Source organism: Helicoverpa zea, chromosome 19, assembly GCF_022581195.2.
Source record: "Helicoverpa zea isolate HzStark_Cry1AcR chromosome 19, ilHelZeax1.1, whole genome shotgun sequence".
Classification (NCBI taxonomy): domain Eukaryota; kingdom Metazoa; phylum Arthropoda; class Insecta; order Lepidoptera; family Noctuidae; genus Helicoverpa; species Helicoverpa zea.
This window is the reverse complement of record NC_061470.1, coordinates 5707767-5732111: the sequence shown is the minus strand read 5'-3', so window position 1 is coordinate 5732111 and position 24345 is coordinate 5707767. Positions and strand designations below refer to the sequence as shown.

Genomic DNA, 24345 nt, shown 5'->3' with positions numbered 1-24345 from the left:
TAATAACAATTTTCATTCGTTCATTCGACTTCTCTATGGTCACTTGTCATCTTTTGTCTTTCTTCCTGTCTAGGTCTATATTTTATCTACACCCATTTACTGTATTAAACTTGATTAAACTCATAGAGTATAGTAAATAGATTGGGAATAGAGAACCCACTTCGATTTTTTTCTGCAACCTTCAAACGATTTTTGAAGCGCCATCTGGTATCGTCTGCCGAAACAAATTGTTTATGTGTGCGTACATCCCATTTCACACACATGTATACATCAGTATTGTCTACAGGTTATTCGTCATCTCGACAGACTAAACTCACCATTAAAGTGTCGAGTTGGTGAAACTCGAAATTTGTACATTTATCATGTCGTCAACTCGCCACTCAAGATTTTCATTCGTGTCCAGTTAGTGAAACTTAGATTTTATCACTTTTATGTTTTCGCCAACTGGATACATTGTGTCACAAACATCATCGGCCACTGAACGTCCATTTTGCAAACGTTTGAAACGCGAAAAGTTGATTCCCAAACTTGGCGAAAACATAAAAGTGATAAAATCTAAGTTTCACTAACTGGACACGAATTAAAATCTTGACGTGGCGAGTTGACGACATGATAAATGTACAAATTTTGAGTTTCACCAACTCGACACATTCGTGGTGAGTTTAGTGTGTCGAGATGACGAATAACCGTCTATAGATGTTCTAGGGGAATTTGTTCATACGTACGTACTTACAAAATATAGCCACAGAATGTAGAAAATAGTTATTTATTGAAATATGGAAATACAACACAGATTACTACAACTCAACAGAACAACGTTATGTAGGAACATTTAGAAAGTACTTAGTAGGCGACCTGGAATTAAATAAAAATCATATTTACTTATGTTTATGTTTATTGTAATAAATTTGTGCTGAAAGTTTAGTTTCATCATCCTCATCACGATATTGGATTTTACCTGATAAAATTCGATTAATTGAGCGGCACCAACTATATACCAAAATATTTATTGTAATGTTTTCAAAAACATTTCTTAATTCTATCTTGTGGATATCGCAGGTGAAAGGATAATCCACAAATATGTCTAAAAACATTTTTATCTTTTCTTTTAATTTAGTTTTTGGCACATTCTTTTTCAAAATTTCTACTACAATATTTTGTATGTCTTTAAAAACTTTTTCCGCCACTATATTGGGATACAACAGACAATGTTTTCCTTTTGTATATTCTTTTGCCCTTATATAACTATTTGATTTTAATTGACTGTCGCCAGTTAGTTCAGTTTTGCAGTGCCTGCATGATTTAGCAACTTTTTTAAAACATTTAGCCAGCACCCACCCACATACATAATTGGCCTGACCAGCATCAGCAGGCTCAGAATTTAAATTTATAAAAGGCACCTCAATTTCGTCATTTTCTTCTTGCTGAAATGGTAGAACCTCATTACTGGGAACATTAGAAGTGTTTTCTAAAAGTTTGTCTTCCAAAAAGAAACTCAATGTCTGAAGACAATCATTGTCATCATTTTCACAGTTAGCGTTAAGTGAATGGGGTGAGTTATAATTATTTAAAAGAAGTGATTTATAGGCACCTTCAAAGCTAATTGTGTTGGGTGCCGTATTCCTCACCCCAAAACTTCTAATGTTCCCAAAAAAATTTTCCAGTGGGTCCTGGTTAAAGTTTCTGGTCATCATTGTATCAAATAAATATTTTTGGGATAATATTTTCCACAACTGTTGCATGCCCTCAATAGTACGTATAAAATTTTTTATTGAAGGTACCGAACTTGTTTCAATTAATCTTATTTTATTTTCCTTTTCTTTTTTAAGCCTTTTTAATGATTTTATAGAGGGCAATGTAAAGTATTTATATAAAAGAGTATAACTCTTGGGACTCTTTTTGTACATGGAGAGAGACAAAACTTTTTCCTTTAAAGTAAACCTCCGCCCACGAGCTCTCTTGTGAGTTTGGGTGTACTGCATGTTTGTGAATATTTTTGCTGCAGTTGTCATATTTCTCGTTATTTTTTTTAAACAATTTGTATTGCTAATTTTATCAACGCTGGCTAATCTTTCTTTCAAACTACTACTCCGTTTACGTAACCGAATAATTTCGGTTTTTAAATTCTTCATTTGGAATCTTGAAATCTTTAATTCATTCTCCAGCGATGAAGTTGATTTCAGTTTTTCTGCAAAAAAAAAAAAACTTTTACTTTACTACTTTCCACACCCAGATAAAAAGTAGCCTATGTATAAACATTTTTTTTGGATATCTTATGGTATAAACTACATTGGCACTTACTTTTGTCTCCTTTAAGTTTCCGTCTTTGTTGTATACCATGTTTACTGCAATAATTATGTTCTGCTGCTATAACACACGCATTGGGAGGTGCAGCTGAAAATAAAATAATAATAATTCACCATTGTCATTGTAAACATCAAAATTACTAGTGTGAGTTACATGAGGATTATTAACCTAAATTGTCATTACAATAAATCAAGTTGAAGTGTGTTTGTAATGACTACACAACAGTTACATATTACTTAATGCAGTAATTAATTATGGTAGCTAGTTAAACATAATTTGAGAATGTAGGTAGCCAAGCGTTTACATACCAGTGATTATTTGCTTTGATGTAGAAGGCAGATCCCATATATTATGTTCAGGCATAGGAAGTTCAGTTGGTATATGTGGAGTTGCAGGAGGCATATGAGCATCTTGTGATGGAGCACCTGGAAATAGTAAAAACAAGTCTAAGATCCCACTAAACAACAACCTTCACCGAGTTGGTTAAGGGGTGAATGAACAGTATTTTATATCCAATTAAATATTACTATACTGCAAACAGGTGGCCTTAAAGGTATCTATGAAAAAAATGAAATTTAAAAAGCGTCGCCCCCACCCAGAATACAAAGGGGGCGGGATTCTCCATCGCGATTAGCTCCGGTACCCGCCTGGGGTATTATTACTCTATTTCGTAGTCGCATTAAATTATATTAGGAGCAATGTTTTAAAACTTAAGAAAAAGAAAAGTTAAGAGGTGAAAGAGAGAAGGTGACTGCAGAGTACATATTTTAAAGTAATAAGATATATATTTTATCAGACACTGAAGAGAAGGTAAAGGGAAAGGGAAGGTTAGTTGGGAAGTTGGGACCGTTAGTTGGAAAGGGTTAGCCGAGGTGTTATGACTATATTTTCTGATGGTACCTCATGTTTACCAATTGGCACAGGGTCGTCTAGTTCTTACTGACTTCTTTAAGCGTTCATGCCTTCCCCCATCACGTCAAGGTGGCCCCATGGGGGGGGGGATTATTATTATAAAAAAAATGCAGTATTTAATTATGGCAGCTAGTTAAACATAATTTGAGAATGTAGGTAGCCAAGCATTTACGTACCAGTGACTATTTGCTTTGATGTAGAAGGCAGATTCCATATATTATGTTCAGGCATAGGAAGTTCAGTTGGTATATGTGGAGTTGCAGGAGGCATATGAGCATCTTGTGATGGAGCACCTGGAAATAGTAAAAACAAGTCTAAGATCCCACTAAACAACAACCTTCACCGAGTTGGTTAAGGGGTGAATGAACTGCATTTTATATCCAATTAAATATTAATATACTGCAAACAGGTGGCCTAAAAGATTTCAGTTCAGTTTAATTGTGAATAATTAAGAATTTTGTTTTCTTAATGGCAATTTTAACTCAGTAGGTGGCATTGCGATCTAGTTCAAGAATAAAGATCTAAATCTTACCCTGAAGATGGAGAGTAGGAACAGCTATGTTATTTAAACGGTTGTTGCGATTCTTAAACTTGTCTGCAAAATGTATGTCACAGATGACTCGCTTTCTGTAAAATTTGATATCATCTGCAGTCTCCAGTTTTCCACCAACTATATTAACCCAGGCTTTGAATAACTCAGGATTCTTTTCTGGGTGTGGAAATTGATGTTGTGTCACACCTGAAAAATAAATTACAAAAATATGAAGTTTGTATGCTGATATTGTATAGTGTATGTATGAATGAATACCTATTACCTATGTATGTGTGCGCGTGTCTATCTATGTATGTCTATCTTATTAAATCATGTATCATTTCATATGGGATTCAGTAATAAATGGTTACTCGTAAGGAACTGTGTTTCTCTAAACGCCCAACCTTATAATTGACTGAGTTGGTATCTCCCGTGATGACAAGTTTATCCGGATGACTAGGAGCTTTCAGGAGCACGATTCTGGGGCCCGATTCTGTTAAGTTAATAATGTCAAAATTGAATAGAAATTGCATCGCAACAGCTTTTTTAACCATATCGGGCATTCTGTTACTAATATAAGACCAATCGTATTCCAACGACATTCGATTGGTTTGCGATTGGTCTGCCATTTTGGTCTATATTACCATAATATTCTTAGTCTATATTGCCATATTGCAATCGTAAATCATTTGCAGACAAAATGATTCATTATTGAATGACAGAAAAGGATAAAAACGTTTATTTCAAAGAAAAAATTGCGCAGAATCCTGCCCCTGCTAATTTTACTTTAGCGACATGCGATTCACATCCGACTGAGATCCAATCACGACTCAATTACGATTGAAGCGTATGTGGCATTCCACTATTTTTTCTTTTAAATAAACGTGTTTATCCTTTTCTGTGATTCAATAATGAATCATATTGTCTGCAAACGATTTACGATTGCAATATGGCAATATCATCATCCTCCGAGCCTTTTCCCAACTATGTTGGGGTCGGCTTCCAGTCTAACCGGATTCGAATTATTCCCAACTAGCGACCCGCCCCGGCTTCGCACGGGTAACAGTATTTCTCCATTATTTAATAGATGTTATTATACATAAAAACCTTCTCATGAGTTACTCTATCTATTAAAAAAAACCGCATCAAAATCCGTTGCGTAGTTTTAAAGATTTGAGCGTTCATAGGGACATACAACATGACACATGACAGAAAAAGCGACTTTGTTTTATACTATGTAGTAATAGTCCCCTCTAGCGCTGTCCTCCGGGGTGATAGCCGGGAATTGTCTTCCCAGTTATCACCGGGGTGACAATTTGTGCCGACTGTTCCCTTTGAAAACTGACTAGAGGGGACAAATGGGAAGTCTATTTCTCAGTTGTCACCGGGGGGGTGACATTTGCTACGGTTCCTTCTTCCTTCCAAAGAAAAAAAAATGTAATTACCATAGATTTCAGGTTTTTTATTTATTATGCTACATAGAATCTTCCAAAGAAAAAAAAATGTAATTATCATAGATTTCAGGTTTTTATTTCTTATAACAAACAACATTGTGTTTCCTTTAATAGGTACATCACATATTATTAATTTCTATTAACACCAATCGTTTTCTTAATTTTATTTAATTTAACAAGATTACAAACTGTGTTACAAATAAGCATGCGACTAATAAGCACTTTTAACTTAACCATTAGTGATTATCTGTGATTAGTATTAATTAAAGTTATCTGTGATTGTGCCTATTATAGGAAACATAATGTTGTTTTTGTTTTTTATAGTAGTATTAACTACTATAAAAAAATCGATTTTTGTAAGCCTGTTGACATTGTGTTAGTTAAAATAATAATATATATATTTTTTTATGTGATTCTATGTAACATAATAAATAAAAAACCTGAAATCTATGGTAATTACATTTTTTTTTCTTAGGAAGGAAGAAGGAACCGTAGCAAATGTCACCCCCCCGGTGACAACTGAGAAATAGACTTCCCATTTGTCCCCTCTAGTCAGTTTTCAAAGGGAACAGTCGGCACAAATTGTCACCCCGGTGATAACTGGGAAGACAATTCCCGGCTGTCACCCCGGAGGACAGCGCTAGAGGGGACTATTGGGAATAATTCCCGGATTCAGCTGAGTACCAGTGCTGTACAAGGAGCGACTGCCTATCTGACCTCCTCAACCCAGCTACCCGGGCAACCCGATACCCCTTGGTTAGACTGGTGTCAGACTTACTGGCTTCTGACTACCCGTAACGACTGCCAAGGATGTTAAATGATAGCCGGGACCTACAGTTTAACGTGCCATCCGAAACACAGTCATTGGTTTCTAAGATATACTTAGAAAGTACATACAAACTTAGAAAAGTTGCATGGGTACTTGCCTGACCTGGAATCGAACCCACGCCCTCATACTTGTGAGGTTGGCTCTTTACCCACTAGGCCACCACGACTTTGAGGCAATATGGCAATATAGACTAAGAATAATATGGTAATATGTACCTATAAACCAAAACGGCAGACCAATAGCAACCAATCGAATGTCGTTGGAATACGATTGGTCTTATAAATATTAGTAGCAGAATGCCCGAAATGGTTAAAACTGATATTGCGATTTAATTTCTATTCAATTTTGATATTAATAACTTAATGATACTATTAACAGAATCGGGCCCTAGGTACTATGAACTTGATAAAGAAAGCACTTACCCGGGTTGTGTGAACATCCCAATTCGCACCGCCTCGGCATGATTATATGCACTCAAACAAGCGTCTCTAATCGCTAATAACACAATAACAGTGTCTATTTCACAAATATCACAAAAAAGGCGTCTTTATCGCAAATAATACTAAACACTAATGGCGTCTTTTCGCAAGTTATGTGAAACAATGAAACAGAGGAGCACAGCTCAACTCACTCACTAATTCACCGAAAACACAGCGGATGAGTAAAACTCAAATCAACGCAAGTCAACAGCAGAAAACACTTAAATGGACGAAAACTTAACACACAAATTGTATGTACTGTACTCGCCATTAAAATTCAAATTCTAACTTCAGCATTGGCAGTTGGCACGGTTTATTGCCAACCAAAAAAATAATTATAGAAAAATAATTTATGTATATAAAATAGTGTACAGATTTAATAAAAATAATTGATAGATTTCCTACGTAATACTAATATATAAAATAATTTTTAGATTTCAATAATTTTAGTGAAATTTTATGGAAGTTAATTTTTGATTAAAGAGCCATCTATTATCACTTGAAGATATTAAATACTTTAGGAAGAGGATTGCAGATGGCGCTTTTCTAAATTTTTTACCGAAATCTAGTCAAGTACGGCAGTGACCAGCCCCTGATTAAACTGTTAAACTGTATTTTCTTTAATCTGTGCAAGTCAAGTGATAATAATTATTGTTCCGTGCAAGAATAAAAATCAGAAATTGTTTTCAGTAAATGTACTGTTTAACAATGTCAATAAACGATCTTACTTGAACGTGTACATAAGCAAGGATATACTTTACATAGCTTCAGAAGATTTGTAATGGAAAGGCTGCGTTCTGACGTCGCAGACATGAGTCGCCGTGCCGGGGATGTTTTGAGGCGTATCAACAGACTAGTCGACGGACCCCTTACTAGAAAGAAACTGGTAATAATATGTCTGGTTATTATATTCCTAGTTCTATACGTGGGACCTACTTTTATGAATTGGATGTTCGGTCCTGAGAGCGGGACCACTCGCCAGAATGTTTGTGTACAGAATTTCATGAAGCCTTTCGAATCTTCTCTAAAAGATTACGACGTGTACCTGAGACAGGAATCCTCAGCGGCACTGAACTCGCTCAATCACAACTATGTGCCTTATGTTGGAAATGGTTTCGTGGGCTTAGCACTGGAGCACGTTCCGCATTTGAACATCAAACACGGAAGAACTCTCTCGTTACCGCTGTACTATCACCCTCTGTACGTCATAGATGATTATGAAATGAAGGAATTTACAGTAGCCGAATACAAAAAGGGCATAGTGCACAGATTTCAGTGTTCAGATTCAGGTTTACAAGTTTCATATCAGTATTATGCCCACAGAACAATACCATCATTGTTTGTGCAAGAGATTTGGGTGAATAATCCTACTAATGTAAACAAGAAATTGCGAATATCAACACCAAGAGTGTCTGATTGGCCAACATCAGTCAAGCAGACAGTAAATCTGCACCAAGGAGTTGATATGAAGGAATACGAGGTAGTGACTGGTATGATCACAATACCCGACAGTGATAATGTAATAGCCGCTGCTGTAGTGTGCAGGAAAATGAGCAACTCAATCTTAGTTGAAGCTAGGGATGGACTGGACATCTTAATATTGACTACAGTTCAATACAGTAAACCAATCAAGAAAATAGACTATGCAAAGCAAAAAGACATTGTTGAAAAGAAAGCTGTTGAGGAAATGGAAAAGGTTATAGCATTAACTGGTGATAGAACAGCAATAAGGAATTTGAGAGAGAACCATGCTAGAGTGTGGCAAGGACTGTGGTACACAGGGTTCTACATCTCAGACTCAAAAGCTCAAGGAATCATCAATGGTGATAGAATTAATGCTACAATATATGCCATCCTCTCTCAAGTAAGGAGTTATGAACATGAAGACAGTATGAAAGCAAACACAAAGGCAGACATTATGAGAAGTTTGACTTATTCTGAAGGTTGTTACGAAGGGCACTCAACTCTTGATGCTTTCAATTTATGGAAACCCTTGAATTCTTTAACAAACTTAAATTCAGTTGCAAGTGTGTGGTTACTCACTCTAGAAAAACAAGGATGTCACAATTTATTAAAAGCTGGAGCGAGTGGAGTCAATCAAGCAATGATACTAAGCTTTGGGAGTTTGCGTTTTAGTAATCAGCACTTAGAATACAATATTCACCCTTCAAAATTACACAGAGATTTCCTGTTTAGACGACTCAATTATGGCAATATGACTCATGTAAATATAAGTGTTATATTACAGGAAGACAATAAGGCAGCTATATTTGTGGCTCTAGACCGCTCGGACAAGACGTACTATGCATGTGATGCAGGATGCTTAGACTCCCCTGTGCAACTCGGCCCTTACAGGAAGTACTTCCCTGTCAAATTAACAGAGCCTCTGACAGCTATACTGTATATCACTGCTGATAAGCAGCACATGGAGGACTTGAGACATGCCATCCATGTCAAAGAGGTTGTAGAAGCTCCCGCACATGATAACCATGTGATAGCGTTACACAAACATGGACACAGTTTAGGAGGCCTAAATCCCCTATTCTGGATATCAATTATAGTTCTTATTGTTGTCTTCCATCTATTCTTGTGCAGAATAATCATGAATGAATTCTGCGACAGTGGAGTGAGTTATAGACGGCTTTACAACAAGCCTTGAAGTATGGATGCCTTAGTGAGATGGGTGCTCCATCATTGTCCATTGCTTGACTGAATTGTACGCTTTTTATGCACAACCGACCAAAAATATACTTCAATACATGCTTGTATTGTTTCAGACATCACTGCCTATTAGCGTATCAGAAGTTTAATTGTAGCTTTCATAGTTTGCGGACTTCATTAGTTGTCTAATTGTGTGCATTGTTTTTGTTTGTCACGGGCGTTGTTTTATTTTTATCTCACATCCTTCACTCACGGATGCTAGAGCTGCTATCAATATCATATTGGTGGAAGAAAACAGTTGTTAAAATCATTGAATCGTATTATTTATTTTCATTGATAAGGAGGCTATAAAATGGTTTGATTACCTAGGTAGATACTTAAATATTGTTTTCTCATACCACATAGCTATCCTTCAATATATTCTCTCCCCTCGATATACGTATTTTTTTTTTCGATTTTCCACATTTTTCGTTAATGTAAATTTTGTATTTGAATTGTTATAAAATCGCGTATCAAAATGGGAAACTGCATAAAATAAGCGAAAAATTTAATTAGTTTCCAATTTCTTTTGTAATGGTAATCTTGATATGCATAAATTATTATTAACCTTTTACATGATTTTGAGCACAACTAATTGCGATCTCTGATTACATAATCTTGGATATATTATCTACTTAAATAAAACTGTGCTAAAGTGATGTATAGCTTAACGAACTATGTTTTAATGATGATGTGATTGTTTATAGTATTAGTTAGTTTAATCGTTTTCAATCTAATAAGTCGCAAACAGCTATCACAATATATACACTTGAGACTTCAGTACGTTTTAAATGGATATCTATGTTGAATGGTAATATTGGAAACTATAATATTGTTATCTCAAGTGCCTGATATAGCCTTTCTACTTCACTGGCCATGCGACATATTTTGCTCACTGCTGCTAAGTAATTATCGTGCAAATAATTTTAAAACTATTGTTTTGTAATCTCTAGTTATTTTGTGTCGAAACACAAATAATAAAAACTAAATAAATTCTTAGTCATTAATGGTATTTGCAATAATTTGCAATTATATTATAATATTTATTTAAATAAAAGAACCTTAACAATGTTAGACTGTACATAATACATTGTGTATGTTTATACATAATTATATTGTTATAAGATTGTGGTGTATATTTTTGAAATTAAATGCCAAGTTGTATGTTGATTGATACGTTTCTTTTCTACCAGTAAGTAAGTACCTATAATCTACATATATAACCCAACAAAATATAAGCTTCCTCAATACGGATTTCCTTCCTTATCCCCAAAAATGTTATATAAAAAATGAGTGCAATGAGCTCCCATAATACATACTCAATACTCATTTTAAGAGCTGGTCATATCATTAATCCGTAATAGAAGTTTCACCAACAATAAAAGGGTTTCAAATAAAAACAGTACATAAATTGACTATAAATATATTTACAAAATATAAAATTTTGATTACAAGGCACATTTAATGAAGACTTACAAATATTTATTTCACTTGATTATAATCACAACATTTATTCAGAGAGGCACTTATGTGAACATACGTTTTTCATATAAAAGAAAAGACAGTAAACAATACATCGTTGTGTAGTTAATCATTGTTACAATTTACGCATACGTGTTATGTTTCCAATACTCAATTATGCGTGGATTTCTTTATACTTATGAAAAGTCTTATCAGTAAGAGGTTTAAAATTTAATTAGGCCGACGCGTTTCAAGGCACTACGTGAACTAAAACATTCTAATCTATAACACACTTGGATGAAACGAACTAACAATGGCCTTAACGGAACTTTTTTTTAAAACTTCTACTTTTATTCTGCTAGATGATGATGAATTAATATTTTTCGTTCTCTCGGTTTCAAAAGACTGCTGTATTCTACAAAATATTACATACAGCTCAGAATAATTATCTATACTACATAATTATGCATAATTCCTTTTTTTTGAGAAACGTTCAATGTGTGGGATTTTGGGTGTGTACTTTCACATAACATGGCTTATTGTCTAGTTTACTGAACTTATGACTATACAGATAACACGGAACGACTTAAACTACAGTATCGAGTTTGAATGTGGATTAGGCCCAAACTACCAAAATGGAGTGGAGAAGTTTTTAAATAACCAAAAAATGATCCCGACGGTTTGAGAACCTCCTCCTTTTTGGGAAGTCGGTTAAAAAAGGCTTGTGAATAAATCCTATTGGTAGTTTAAAAAATTATCCACTGCGCTTTGGTGGAGTCAAGACCTTATGTTATATCTACACTAAAACAGTTTTGAAGTAATTGTAAGTAAGATACATAGTGAAAATTATTAATATTGGAAAAAAAAAATGTGAAAAAATATTTACTTAATTTACAATTTGGCACATAGTTATACTGCAATTTTTACGCAATAATTTAAGTATAGACAAGGCAAATGTTTTAAATAGATGTACATATTTATTACATACATTTCAATTTTATCAGTAGATATCTTACATAAATACCGATATTTCAAAACAATACAACTTGTGTATAAACAGGGGCGTAATGATTATTGATTCAGTATAACAAGTAACCGTTAGCATACATATAAATTAGACTAAAACAAAGGTACATTATAGAATGGTCTGGTATTATTTTTGAACTGAGTTAAATTATAAACTACACCTCTAGACACATTTGTTTTGAAGCAGTAATATATGTAATTTCATCATTTATTTGTGAATAAATTACTATTTCTCTATGACAGGAGATAGTTTATTGCCTAAACACCTAAAAACTGATTGAATATATTGCTTAATATTCAAAGACACCACTGGTAAATCACCAACCTGCATTGAGCAAGCGTGGTGATCAACGCTCAATCCTTCTCCGTGTGAGAGGAGGCCTGTGCCCAGCAGTGGGACGATAAAAAGGCTGTAACCATTGACATATATTCTAGCGATAGACAAGAACATCCATACAAATAATTTACCCGCTATGTCGTCTGTTGACATTTCGTTGACGTATTGTGACATGTAGTCATCCTCATTGATGTTAATTGCAGAAGTGTCGCTCGTATTTTGCCTACATTTTTCATAACTCAAAAAGTTTATATCTAAGTGAATTCAAAATCATGTAATATATCAAAAAGTTTATTTATATCTAATTGAATGCAAAATCATGTAATATATTAAAACCAGGAACTTATTTTTAGGGTTTTTAATATTAATTACGATGTTTTTTTTCTTAAGAGGGCTATCACAAATTTTCGCGAATTTAATTATTTTTTCTTGAAAGTAAGAACATACCATGACAAAGTGAAGTCTGTTTTCATTGATATTTTACCTACTGCTAGTTTTATGGCACATCTGTTTCTGCACGATTTTCTTAATCCATAATTCAAGATGGCGGGCGGGAACAAATTAATGCATATTTGTAAAATTGAATTGTAAATGAAAAGTATGATATACAAGCGTTGTAATAGCATGAACAGCGTGTAATTTTACTAACTTGACTCTCGAATAGTTTATATGTGTAAGTTTATACCTTGATATGTATTTTCTATTTTATAATTGTAGTTTCATAGACATCCATCTGACGCAGGTGTCAAAATCGCTCTGATTTGCCATTTTGGGCACTGCATAGTCTGCAGTGCAGTTCAGTGTGGTAAGCTTTTTGTTCGGAACGTTCTATCTAGTACGTAGTACATATATATCGATGGCTGTAACTGTATTCAAAGACTACGAGGAATGAATGATGTGTTCGTGTTAGACCACAAGTAACATATAACAATGAAATTAGTCACGAGTTTCTAATATTATAGCGAATTAATTTTGTGCATTATTATGTTCAAGACAAAAACATAAACAGAAATTATAAAATATGGAAAAATATCTACACAGATCTTAAAATAACAATAAGCTTAATTATTTTTCATTGTATACAAGGAGTTATATAAAAATACATATTAGTTATTTTTGACTGTCATTTTTTATACAACAGATCAAGATTTTTGGTTTTATATGAAGATCATAATGTAACTTCAGACCAATGTAGTATAAAAAAGCCAATTTGGCGAATAAAATTTTATAAAAAAAGTTACACGAACTTAAGAGATCAATCATATAGAACACGATTTAAAAAGATTGTTAAATATAATTTGATGATTTATCAACCAATAAATATTTAATAAATCCATTTTTTGTTGAAAGTATAAAAAATCTAAGATAAATTAGTTTAGACGTTATTGAATCCATAATACCAAAGCGAACATATATTTATCGCAATGCATTATCTATATTTTTATGTGTCGCATTTTTCATCAATAATTTTATACTATAGTAATATGTTTTTGGGCCAATTTTTCACTCTGCAGTTAACTTATCTAAAGAAATATAAAATCGTCATATTTATTCCTCAGATAGACGGTAACTGATTATTGAAAAATCGGACCATAAAAATACCAAAGACAATGCTATCTATCTAGATCTATAAAATGGACTGCTATTTAATGAAATGATAGCCATAAAAAACCTTTCTAACTAATCAACAAGATCTTATTCAATAATTTTCAAAATAAGGCACTTTTACAAATCTATGTACATGTGTCCTAGGAACTGTGTGATTAGACATTACATTACGAATCTTACGTTGATAATATCATATGCCTACAAAACCGTACATAATTACAGTACAGTCGTAATCGCTCGATTTCCAACCTTAACGCCTAGGATACAAGGTTTATTTTCTCCCAGCATGAAAATCTGGATCATATCAACTTGGTCATTATTTATAAGACCTACCATTCATCGTTAACCATAATTTTATTGATTTACAGCCGGTAAAAAAAAATATAAAATATAAACACTACTCATTGTAGTGTAAAAATGATAGTTTTGATTACATATCTGATTTTCTTATTACCTACTGATTTCCTGCCTCATTTTATTATTATTATGCATACAGTCACATTCACGATTAAATACAGGGTGTTAATTTCAATCTAGACTACTAATTAAAAGCAGAAGCCTCCTCAAAATATAAAGATATTGAATTTTGCGCAAGTTCATATTTTAAACACCCTATACATATTATTTATGCAGGTTGCTGTCAATTAAATATTAAATTGACTTACCTGTTTACTGTTTTATTACAGATATTTAAAAATGTATTACCTTATAAAATGTGAAGAGTACATAAATATCTCAGTTTTTACAGCCAGCAATCTGGCTTTTCATAAAGCCTATTTGAAATACAGAAAAACTAAGACATTTGTTTCTAATATCAGTATGCCTTTTGCAAATATAATTTAGTTCATTATTTATGGCAATTTTGAACCTCTTAACTCCTAGATATAAATAATCTAGGAGCTATTTAAAACTGTATTGCTACCCTCGGTAAACAAATAATTTTTAGTATAATTTTCCATATAATTTTTCTAGTCCATCATCTGAGGGAAAAACCCTTCAACATTTTAGGACTCAATATATTTACCAACTAATTTGTATTGTCATTCGATCACCTAATTGTGCATCCTTGAAAATAATCTAGTGATGGGTACCTGGAAAAGAAATTAAGTTAATTAAAAAAATGTAATTCAGACTTGGCATATTATAAAATTGTAGATCATGTATTGGGCTTGGCTTAAAATGTTATGATATGATTACCACTGATTTACATTGAGTGACTGAATATATGACCTCAACGCAGTTATCCGGGAAACCCGATACCTTTTGGTAAGATTGGTTGTCAGACTTCCTAACTTCTGACCACCCATAATGACTGCTAAAGATGTTATAACAAACATCGGAAACGCCAACCTAGCCTTAATTGAGTTCTGGTTATATGGCACCTAGATACCGTATGGTCACTTTTTTCTTAAGATACATTCCTAAAAATTTTCACATACCATATTCACAGTTCCTCATAGAAAGCCACCCTGGTCTTGGTGGAGCCTTGCTTGAGCTTCCTGAGCGTGGAGTACTTGTTGTCACCAGCTCGGGCCTGCTCCTCGCGCAGTCGGTTAAGGTAGCTAGACATTACTTACATTCACAGTTCCTCATAGAAAGCCACCCTGGTCTTGGTGGAGCCTTGCTTGAGCTTCCTGAGCGTGGAGTACTTGTTGTCACCAGCTCGTCCTGCTCCTCGAGCAGTCGGTTAAGGTAGCTAGACATTACTTACATTCACAGTTCCTCATAGAAAGCCACCCTGGTCTTGGTGGAGCCTTGCTTGAGCTTCCTGAGCGTGGAGTACTTGTTGTCACCAGCTCGGGCCTGCTCCTCGCGCAGTCGGTTAAGGTAGCTAGACATTACTTACATTCACAGTTCCTCATAGAAAGCCACCCTGGTCTTGGTGGAGCCCTGCTTGAGCTTCCTCAGCGTGGAGTACTTGTTGTCACCAGCTCGAGCCTGCTCCTCGTGCAGTCGGTCAAGGGTGGCGGTGGACTGGTCTACGCGGAGAACTGAGAACTCGCATCGAAGTTCGTCTAGTTGCTGTTGTAGGTGCTTCGATTTTGCTAGGTATTCCACCCTGGAATTATGGGGAATTGAGGTGAGTTGTGTTGGTTGAAATTAAGCTCTGAATTAAGCTGCCTTGTAATGGGGTTGTCGAAAAAGTTATACGTAATTATTTGTAAACTTATACATTACTAGCTTCCGCCAGCGGCTTCGCCCGCGTGGTGTGTTGATAAAAAGTTGCCTATGTGTTAATCCAGGGTATCACCTACCTACATACCAAATTTCAACCAAATCAGTTCAGCCGTTTTTGCGTGATTGAATAACAAACATACATCCATACATTCTCACAAACTTTCACATTTATAATAATATATATAAGTAGGAAATAGGAAATATAATTAGGATTTGTATCTTATACCTCTTTGTATAAGAATTTATAAGGTATCAAATTAAAACACACCCCTTAATTTTCTAAAGAGGCGAAGCAATATCTATACATATAATAAAATGATAGGAAAGTCAAATCTGTACATTGAATATTTTTTTTAAAGAATGCTTGGGGGGTGATCCATAATCGATTCTGAACCCAAATATGTAGTTTTTAGAATTTTTGTCTGAATGTCTGTTTGTCTGTATGTTTGTCCCAGATAAACTCAAAAAGTACTGCATGGATTTGAATCAAATTTTGCATGACTATTACCTGCGGGCCGGTTCAATACGTAGGCTATATATTATCATGCTATCACCTACGGGGGTTGAGCAATGAACGATTAAATAAACGAAATGCAGACGAAGTCGCGGGCAACAGCTAGTGTATAATAAAACAGAAGTTATAAATGCGAAAGTTTGTAAGTATTTACTTTGATAAAACTAGGCAGTTAAATAGCATACACAAGCATAACACATTGGCTTATAATCAGGTACAGGAAGTGAATCCCTCGGGACGCGGATAAAGTGGGGATAGAAGCCAGTTATTATAACAATATTTTTCAGAGTGAACTTACCTCATAGTCATACTTACTTACTTACCTTACTCCTCGTAGGTCCAGTTGAAAACCAGCGTCAGGCATTAGCTGTCTGGCATAATGCTGAACTGGATGCTATTTGGCGCAACATACTATTGTTGTTTTTTTTGTACTTTTTATTATTATATGTATGTCTTGTGTTGTGTCAATAAATGTATTTTCTTTCTTTCTTTCTTCTTATTTCTTACCTCTCTTTCTCAATCTCCAACGACAGGCGATGTATATGAGGATCGGAGTCATCAGGCACCAGCTGATAGGAATTGAGCTCGGGCTCCGTGACGGACGCCGTGCCATTCTGTAGGCCTTCGCCCCCCAGCTCCGCCGGTAACGAGCACGTCGATGGAAACAGACTAGATGGCACTGTTGATGACTGAAATAATAACAAAGGTGACGAGTAAGTGTTCGGTTGTAATTATGTACTTAGAAAGGGAAAACTGACCTAAACTAGTGTTATGCCCAGAGTTATAAAGCGGCGCGGATTTTTTTAACAATAGAATTTCGCTATTCAAAATTCTCGGCCCCGCCCACTCAAAAAGCGCTTTAGCGGAGTTGTTTAAAATCTTCTCCGCTCTAGAACCTTTCGTTTAACGCGAGGTTTTCTTACTTATCCTACAAGGTTTTCTACATCAAAAATGGCGAAATAAAATACCTACCTAGTTTATCCTGCGAAATAAGTTTAAAAAGTACTCAAAAGTTATTTAAAAGATCTCATTTTTTCGCGTCTTAAAACCCAGTCTTAATCGAAAATTCTATAAAATCTATAAACCAACTCACCGGCGGTCCAAGATCCCACGATCCATTATACGTATCACTCAAGAAATTAATCAGTTTCTCATTGGCTTGCTTCTCCGTCATCTTGGCGTCCGACTCTTCGAACTTTCTGGAAGGTTTACTAACGGGCGGGAGGGACCCAGTGGAAGTTCTGCTGAGGAAGTTGAGAAGTTTCTCCTTGGCTTGCTTTTCAGCCATTCTTGCGGACACCAGCTCGGCTTTCAGTCTTTCGGCTTCGGCTGCACGTTTCTCTGATTCTTCTACTAAACGGGCGGTTAGGTATTCGGCTTCGCGCGTTTTACGCTCTAGGTGTACCTGTGGAGAATTTTAATTTCATTTTTTTGTTCTAGCAGCACTGGCTTTTTGTTGCCTGCTATAGGAATTTCTACAGAATGCAACAATGTTGTAAAACGAGTTGATGTTTGAATACTATAAGATAATTTTTACTTGATGAGTGACTTGTGTACAGATATCTTTGTTGTAATTTTTTTCACTACCGCCAACTATTGAAAAGTTATGGTGATTACATCATTTAACTATAACGATACCAAATTATACCGATATTTTCAATTGTCAAATGGGCTATTTACACAAGCGGGAATTACCTTTACGGCTGGCTATCGTTAATTATACAGTTAATAGTGCAACTCAATTTTAATTTATCCCTAAATTATCATTAGCTATAATGTGGTGGAGTCAAGACATGCTTTTATTATTTACACTCCGAACTAGTTAATATTAACAGCGTAGTACAGCACATACACTAATACTATAATTTTTGGTTCTCTCACCTTTTCCTCCTCAGTCTTGATAGCAGACAGCCTGAGCCTGGCGTTCTCTCTCTCCGCGTCGGCCGCCTTCTGCGCCAATAGAGAAGCTTCCTCTTCTGCCACGCGACCCTTCTCCGCTAGCAGTTCCGCTGTCTCTTCTGAACGACGCTGCAAATATTGTTCATGGTTAGAAACTCAAAATCACTCAGAATAGGCGAATTTTGAAGGTCAAAAGTGTCTACACTTCCTATACGTTTTTGTTGTGAACTTGCTTACGAGTTATGTTATGGTCGCTTTCCATTTTAACCACACACAGCTGGCTGAGTACCAGTTATTGTGGTTTTTGGCGTCAGTAATATAATATAAAATATAGGTATAGATTGCACTAAAGTTTATGGCGGCTAGTAAATTTGCGCGTGTACCATTTTTAGGCATAAGCTTTATGCGAAGTTGAAAAAATGGTCCGTATTGTGTTCGTAAGTTAGTTGCTAACCGCCATTAAGCTAGGCGATAACCACCCGTTGTTTTAAAATGTATATAATATTACCAGTGCATCATTGGCGAGTCGTATTTCCTCCTGGTACTGGCGGAGGCGCTGCTCCATGGCTTGTCGCTCGCGCTCGGCGGCCTCGCGGAGCTGCTTCTCTCTCGCTAACTTGTTGCGCTCTATTTGACGACGCTGGAAGTTATAAATTTAAGATTAATTATATTATCAAAGAAAAATTAAAATTCAAGTTATATTTAGCCCTTAAAGGAACTACTAGACGACCAGTTCTTTCAGTGTTAGATAACCCATTCCTCGAATAGTTCGCACGGGTACAAGCTCACGAAAGCTAGTTTTAAATATAAATTGTTTGGTGCAATTTGAGGAGTAAGGTATCGAATTGGTTTTTTTACAAATTCAATATTTAAGTATGTATGTACATTCTTGAGGAAACTGAAATGTGTTTTTGGTGTAATTTCATAATTTAGGTATATCCCTCTCCGTCGACACCCCGTGTGAATCATGGCAGTATCAAGAATGCAATGCTTTAGTTACCTGCTTCTCCTCTTTAGCCTGCGCCTTCATCTGCTGCACTTCCATGGTGTCTGGCTTCCGTCTCCTCATGTATAGGTCGTGGTTACCAATACATAGGTCCAGTATCTGAAACAAGTAACTAATTATTTAAGAAATATTATAAAAGAAAATAGCATTGAAAACTATAAACTTATCAAAGGAAGTTTTTTTTTTTCTGGACTGTAGGTACGGAGCAGAATTTCCCTGCGGTTTTACACGCGTCTCTAGGGAACTACTTCCCGTACCTGGATAGGCTTAAACATCCAACGTCCTTCTCCCGGTTCTAAGCTACATCCAATCCAATTTTCCGCCAAATCGATTCAGCCGAGGTCAGATAGGCAGTCGCTCCTTCTAAAACAGTGGTACCCAGCTACATCCAGTTAGACTGGAGACCGACCCCAACATAGTTGGGACAAAGGCTCGGAGGATGATAGATATAAATTAAACCAATAACTCACCAACTTATTCATGCCCTTAGGCGAGAAGAATATAAAGTTATTGGTAGTTTTCTCCACAAACTTGATAACAAACTTCTTATCATCGAAGGAGATGTGCTTGATCTCCGACCACGGGAACGTTGTCTTGGGCGTTAACTTGTTATCCTTCTCGTAAATGTTCAGACCTAATGCTGTCACTCCTAGGTATAATTCTGTTTCTTTTTTATTCTGAAAAAACAAATAATTACTTTTAGTGTTGTTCACACTTATGTTCTAAAGAGTTTTCTTATACATAATAGATTTACTATTTAGATAGGTTCTAATTGTGTTTAAGGAGCTTGCCAGTTATTCAAGATACGTGGTTCGTGCAAGGTTTTGTGAGGACAAAAAGTTAACTATACAAATATTGTAAATATGGCTGAGTTAGATCTTACCTTAATTGCAAAGTAATTAACGCCATACATATCCAGATCTTGCGCTATTTTCAGATATTCCATTTCAGCCTCATCCCGTGACATACCTTTGTGATCAGCATACCTGGAACAAACATCTTGCAAGTTAGACTACTAAACATTTGTGGTAAGTTGATGCAAGTTTTTTCTGTGGTTTTTCTTAAACAAATAATTAACGAAAGCCTTAAAAAATGTCTTTGACATTGCCTGTTCAGCTACAACTGAGTCAATCAATCATTGACAACTGAATGCCCAAATTTTCATTTTGTTTTAGCTGTGTGTGTGTGTGTGTAAATGTGGTATGGAGCGTCATTTCAGCTTAGACGAGATCTACCATATTTAAGCCCATTTTCATCGACAACATAAATGTCCGTTTTTCCTAAAACTTCTGTTAACTTTGAAAAATGAACGTAAAAATTTATAATAAACAGTTGTTTTAAGAAACCGACGTTTTTTTAGTGGGTAAACTTAGGCTTCACTAATACATACCATATCTTAATCCGATCCTCCCACATCTCGGGCGTCATCTGGTACTGGTCTATGACGCGCTGCGGCAGCAGGTCCTCGCTCGCCAGCATGCCCGGCTTGTACGCGCTCTCGTCGTAGTCACCATACTGGGTAAACAATAGAAATTATAAATATTCTATTAAATAAATAAATAATAATGGTGTTCAGGCTGAATATCGGACATGACGGCTGTTCTTGAACGACGTAAGGACATTTTATAATGCGCAAGCATAAACGTGACGTTTGCGTGAATTACTTATTTCGTCACACTCATAATCCGCTGGGATGGATATCCGACATAACCGCGTCCAAATGGGTAAGTAATAATGATAGAAAATAATATGTATACCTAAGGCTGATGTGCATTGCAATAAAAAAGAAAATATAGGAAAGAAAAGAATAAAAAATTTGCACACATAATTATAACAAACTAGATTTCAAGAGCGGGTACGCTGTCCCGTGGGAACTCACGAAGCTGGATAAAAAGTTGCCTGGTTCGTTCCTTGATAAATTATCTATTTAACACTGAAATATTCTTACAGTATTCTGTAATAAGTAAGTGTCCAAGCAAACAAACATACAAAGCTTACGATTTCTACAAATTTTTCAAATGAGTTTAATTTAAATAAATAAAAAAAACATCCATCTAGCTTACATAACCAACCTTAGCCTGGACCGCATAACTGGCAAGCAAGACCGACGCCTCGGGCGGACAGTATATATCCATGCTCAGTATTGCTTGCTTCACTTGCAAGAACAGAAGGTGTTGGGTCACTTCCTGGATTAGTTCCTCGGCCACATCTTCAGGGTATAACTTGCAGAGTAGCATGAAGGGGGTGCCTGGCATCTGGGAGACGCATTGGTCTTGCACTGGAATGAGAAAGTAAGAAGGTTTCTTATATTATTCGTGTATACGGGATAGTTTTTAGATGAGCTTCTATAGTACATAAGAATATTTATAAGAAGCGTTTATGTGATAGATTTTGGCAAAACGGCTGATGGATGCTCGTATAAGTGAAAGCTAACATGCCTTATACACAAGGAAAAAGGTGGCTCGACATTTATTATAAAAAAAAAATGTTCGGGAGATGAAAATACAAATCGCAGCATTAAATATGTATTTGATTTTCGTATTACAGAAATCATAGTTTTAGAGCACTGTACATTTTTTGTTTGACTGATGTGATATATAATGAAAACATTATTCTTAACATGGATTTTCCCATGGGAAAAAATGTAAAGAAGAATACATCAGTATAGAATAGACAGACTACTTAAATTATTGTATCAATTTGTCATAAGTGGATCACTTCAGCAAATAACTAAAATAGTGTACCAAAGACTTAGAAACTGAAAATTCAAGTACTAGATAATTAAATATGTCACTATAGTATCCTTATCATGTACTTAAATTATTGTAATTTAAAACACTGCACTTTATCAAAATACATTGTGTAATCAACAACAATTACATAATGATAGATAATCTACTGATTAGATAACTTTCTAAAACAATTAGTTCTGTAGTAAAGAGCAATATTGTTCAATCTCATTCACAAATAGGTGTGGTCTACGATAACAATAGATATAATCAGTTTGTGAGTTATCAGAATAACATAATATCATGCTCGCTTTTTCTGAAAGATTAGGTATACAGCAGGTAAAAATGTATGTATACTGTACATACTTTTTCTTAAGCAGTTTCTTCAGAGTAGGGTATTAATGTAAACCCCGTAGCTATCAATCGATAGTACAAATTATCATTATTTAGAAAAGCATACATAGAAACTGTATGAAGTAGCAGAGTCAAATCCGAGTTACTGAATATTAGTTAGTCTTTTTTTATTTCATAAACATACCTCTTTTATCCAACTTCAGCCAACTTATAAAGTGTTTTGTGTCTTCGAACTGCAGCCCAAAGAACCATGTTTCTCTGAGCCCTATCGTCCTGCATACTAAGTCAAACAGATCTCTTCCGGTAGCTCGCCACTGAAAATTATATGAAAAAATGTATATGTAATGTAATGTAATGTATAAGTGACAATCTCAGGATGACCACAATGTAAGCTGTGTTTAAAAAATGTTCTATTTTCTAAATAGCTTTTATTGCTTTAACAGGACTTAAAAGTAATAAAGCCTACACTGAAACATGCCTTTCAAAATAAGTTATTTTTAAAACGAAATCTACCTTAAAATGTCATTTATTTACTGGAATTTTAACATCAACAATTTCCCAATGACTATTGTCACATCTCATGATGTTATAGTAATTAACAGCTCAACTGTCAAATCATCAACAGTATTTACAAACTGATTTAACAAAACAACGTACTACATTCTAGACTGCGTCAATACAATATGTTTATGTTTATCAAACAATAATATTGGCACATTACAGTGTTATCAATGCAGAGTTCACTTGTTATCAAATGTTGGACGTCTGGTAACTCACTGGTCATCCTGTGACTAATGTTAGTACGTTCCACAATGTTTACAATATCTTCATATGTACGTACACTCCTTAAATAGATAGTATTTTTCTGTGGCAGATGTTTTTAAAAGGTGTGAATGTCATGGTTTTACATTCCTAAGATTTACTGATTAATTAAATATACAGTCATATGTTAGCACATTGTTAAGCTTATGAGTTCATTTCTCAAAAAGTTAAGGTATGTGATAATAGAAAATATCTCATACAATTCTAAAGTTATAACTCTGAGTATCAAGTAGATATAACAACAAATGTTATACTGTAAATCACATTAGCAATGATTAAACAGTCTTGCTTTTCATTAGCATAAGTAGTTACAAATTAAGTCTGCATTTTTAACCTTTGAGTTTTGTAATAGCTTTCATACATTCCACAGAATTACTCTTGTCAATTAATTAGTGACTACTCTATTAATATTTCTTAAAATGCAGTTTTTTTTATACTGACTACTTATCTGCAGAAAACATCAATCTTTTATCTCTCTATAGTGGATTAGGTGAACTATAATTCATGTTTTAACATAGATACAATATCTATAACAATCAATGACGAAAATAACATGCAGGTCAAAACCAGGAATGGTAATTACAGCACAATACGCGCGTCCTATCGACCATACTACTGAAAACGAAAATAATGACTAAACAAGGCCTCAATAATCACCAGTGTGTATTATTAAGGTAATTTACGAGTTCGCCGAGCTACGGTGACTCACAACTTAGTCATTGTAGCCCAAGGATCGCTGTTACACACCAATTTCGTCAATAAACAATAACAATGTAATCTTTCTTCCACACGTAATTTACATTTGTCAAAATTCTCACCTCAAGGTTAAATTCCAATTCAGCGTCTAGCGTACATACTTTTACAGGGAACGACTTGGACGCCTTTTTTCTTCTAAATTGAGGCATTATCTTCTATCATAGCTTAAACGCCTCACCAGAACAAGACGCACATTAGGTTAGGATATTTCTCGCACTATCAATCCACCTTTACAACGATGTTTAACGTTTACGTAATGTGCAATGGAACGAGGAATGCGTACAATTTCACATTGCGTACTATTTCCAGCAATTATTATTTACAAACAAGAAAAACGTCAATGAAACAAGTAAAGCGAAGGTGAATGAAGAAAAATTTATTAGAACTACGTTCCGTTACGCCTGGTGCTAAATGTCTGTTTACGGTTTTTGTTTTTGTTGTA

General features: G+C 35.0%; 2 protein-coding genes across 3 annotated transcripts; one reads left to right on the top strand and one right to left on the bottom strand.

Moving 5' to 3' along the window:
* Nucleotides 1-7112: 7112 nt before the first annotated feature.
* Nucleotides 7113-10383, top strand: LOC124639846 (uncharacterized protein KIAA2013 homolog). Its single transcript, XM_047177347.1, has one exon. The coding sequence runs from the start codon at nucleotides 7295-7297 to the stop codon at nucleotides 9170-9172; it is 1878 nt and encodes a 625-aa protein (XP_047033303.1). The 5' UTR covers nucleotides 7113-7294; the 3' UTR covers nucleotides 9173-10383.
* Nucleotides 10384-13081: 2698 nt separating this feature from the next.
* Nucleotides 13082-24288, bottom strand: LOC124639844 (moesin/ezrin/radixin homolog 2). 2 transcript variants are annotated; one of them, XM_047177345.1, is made up of 13 exons: nucleotides 23966-24288; nucleotides 22510-22639; nucleotides 21306-21520; nucleotides 20633-20757; nucleotides 20126-20228; nucleotides 19713-19919; nucleotides 19237-19341; nucleotides 18745-18876; nucleotides 18219-18365; nucleotides 17431-17742; nucleotides 16845-17026; nucleotides 15492-15704; nucleotides 13082-14736 (listed from the first exon to the last, which is right to left on the bottom strand). In XM_047177345.1, exons 1-12 carry the CDS (start codon nucleotides 24050-24052, stop codon nucleotides 15494-15496), a joined length of 1956 nt encoding a protein of 651 aa, XP_047033301.1. In that variant the 5' UTR covers nucleotides 24053-24288; the 3' UTR covers nucleotides 13082-14736; nucleotides 15492-15493. The 2 variants fall into 2 exon arrangements, with proteins under 2 accessions (XP_047033301.1, XP_047033302.1); XM_047177346.1 differs by having other exon boundaries at nucleotides 21315-21520.
* Nucleotides 24289-24345: the final 57 nt, after the last annotated feature.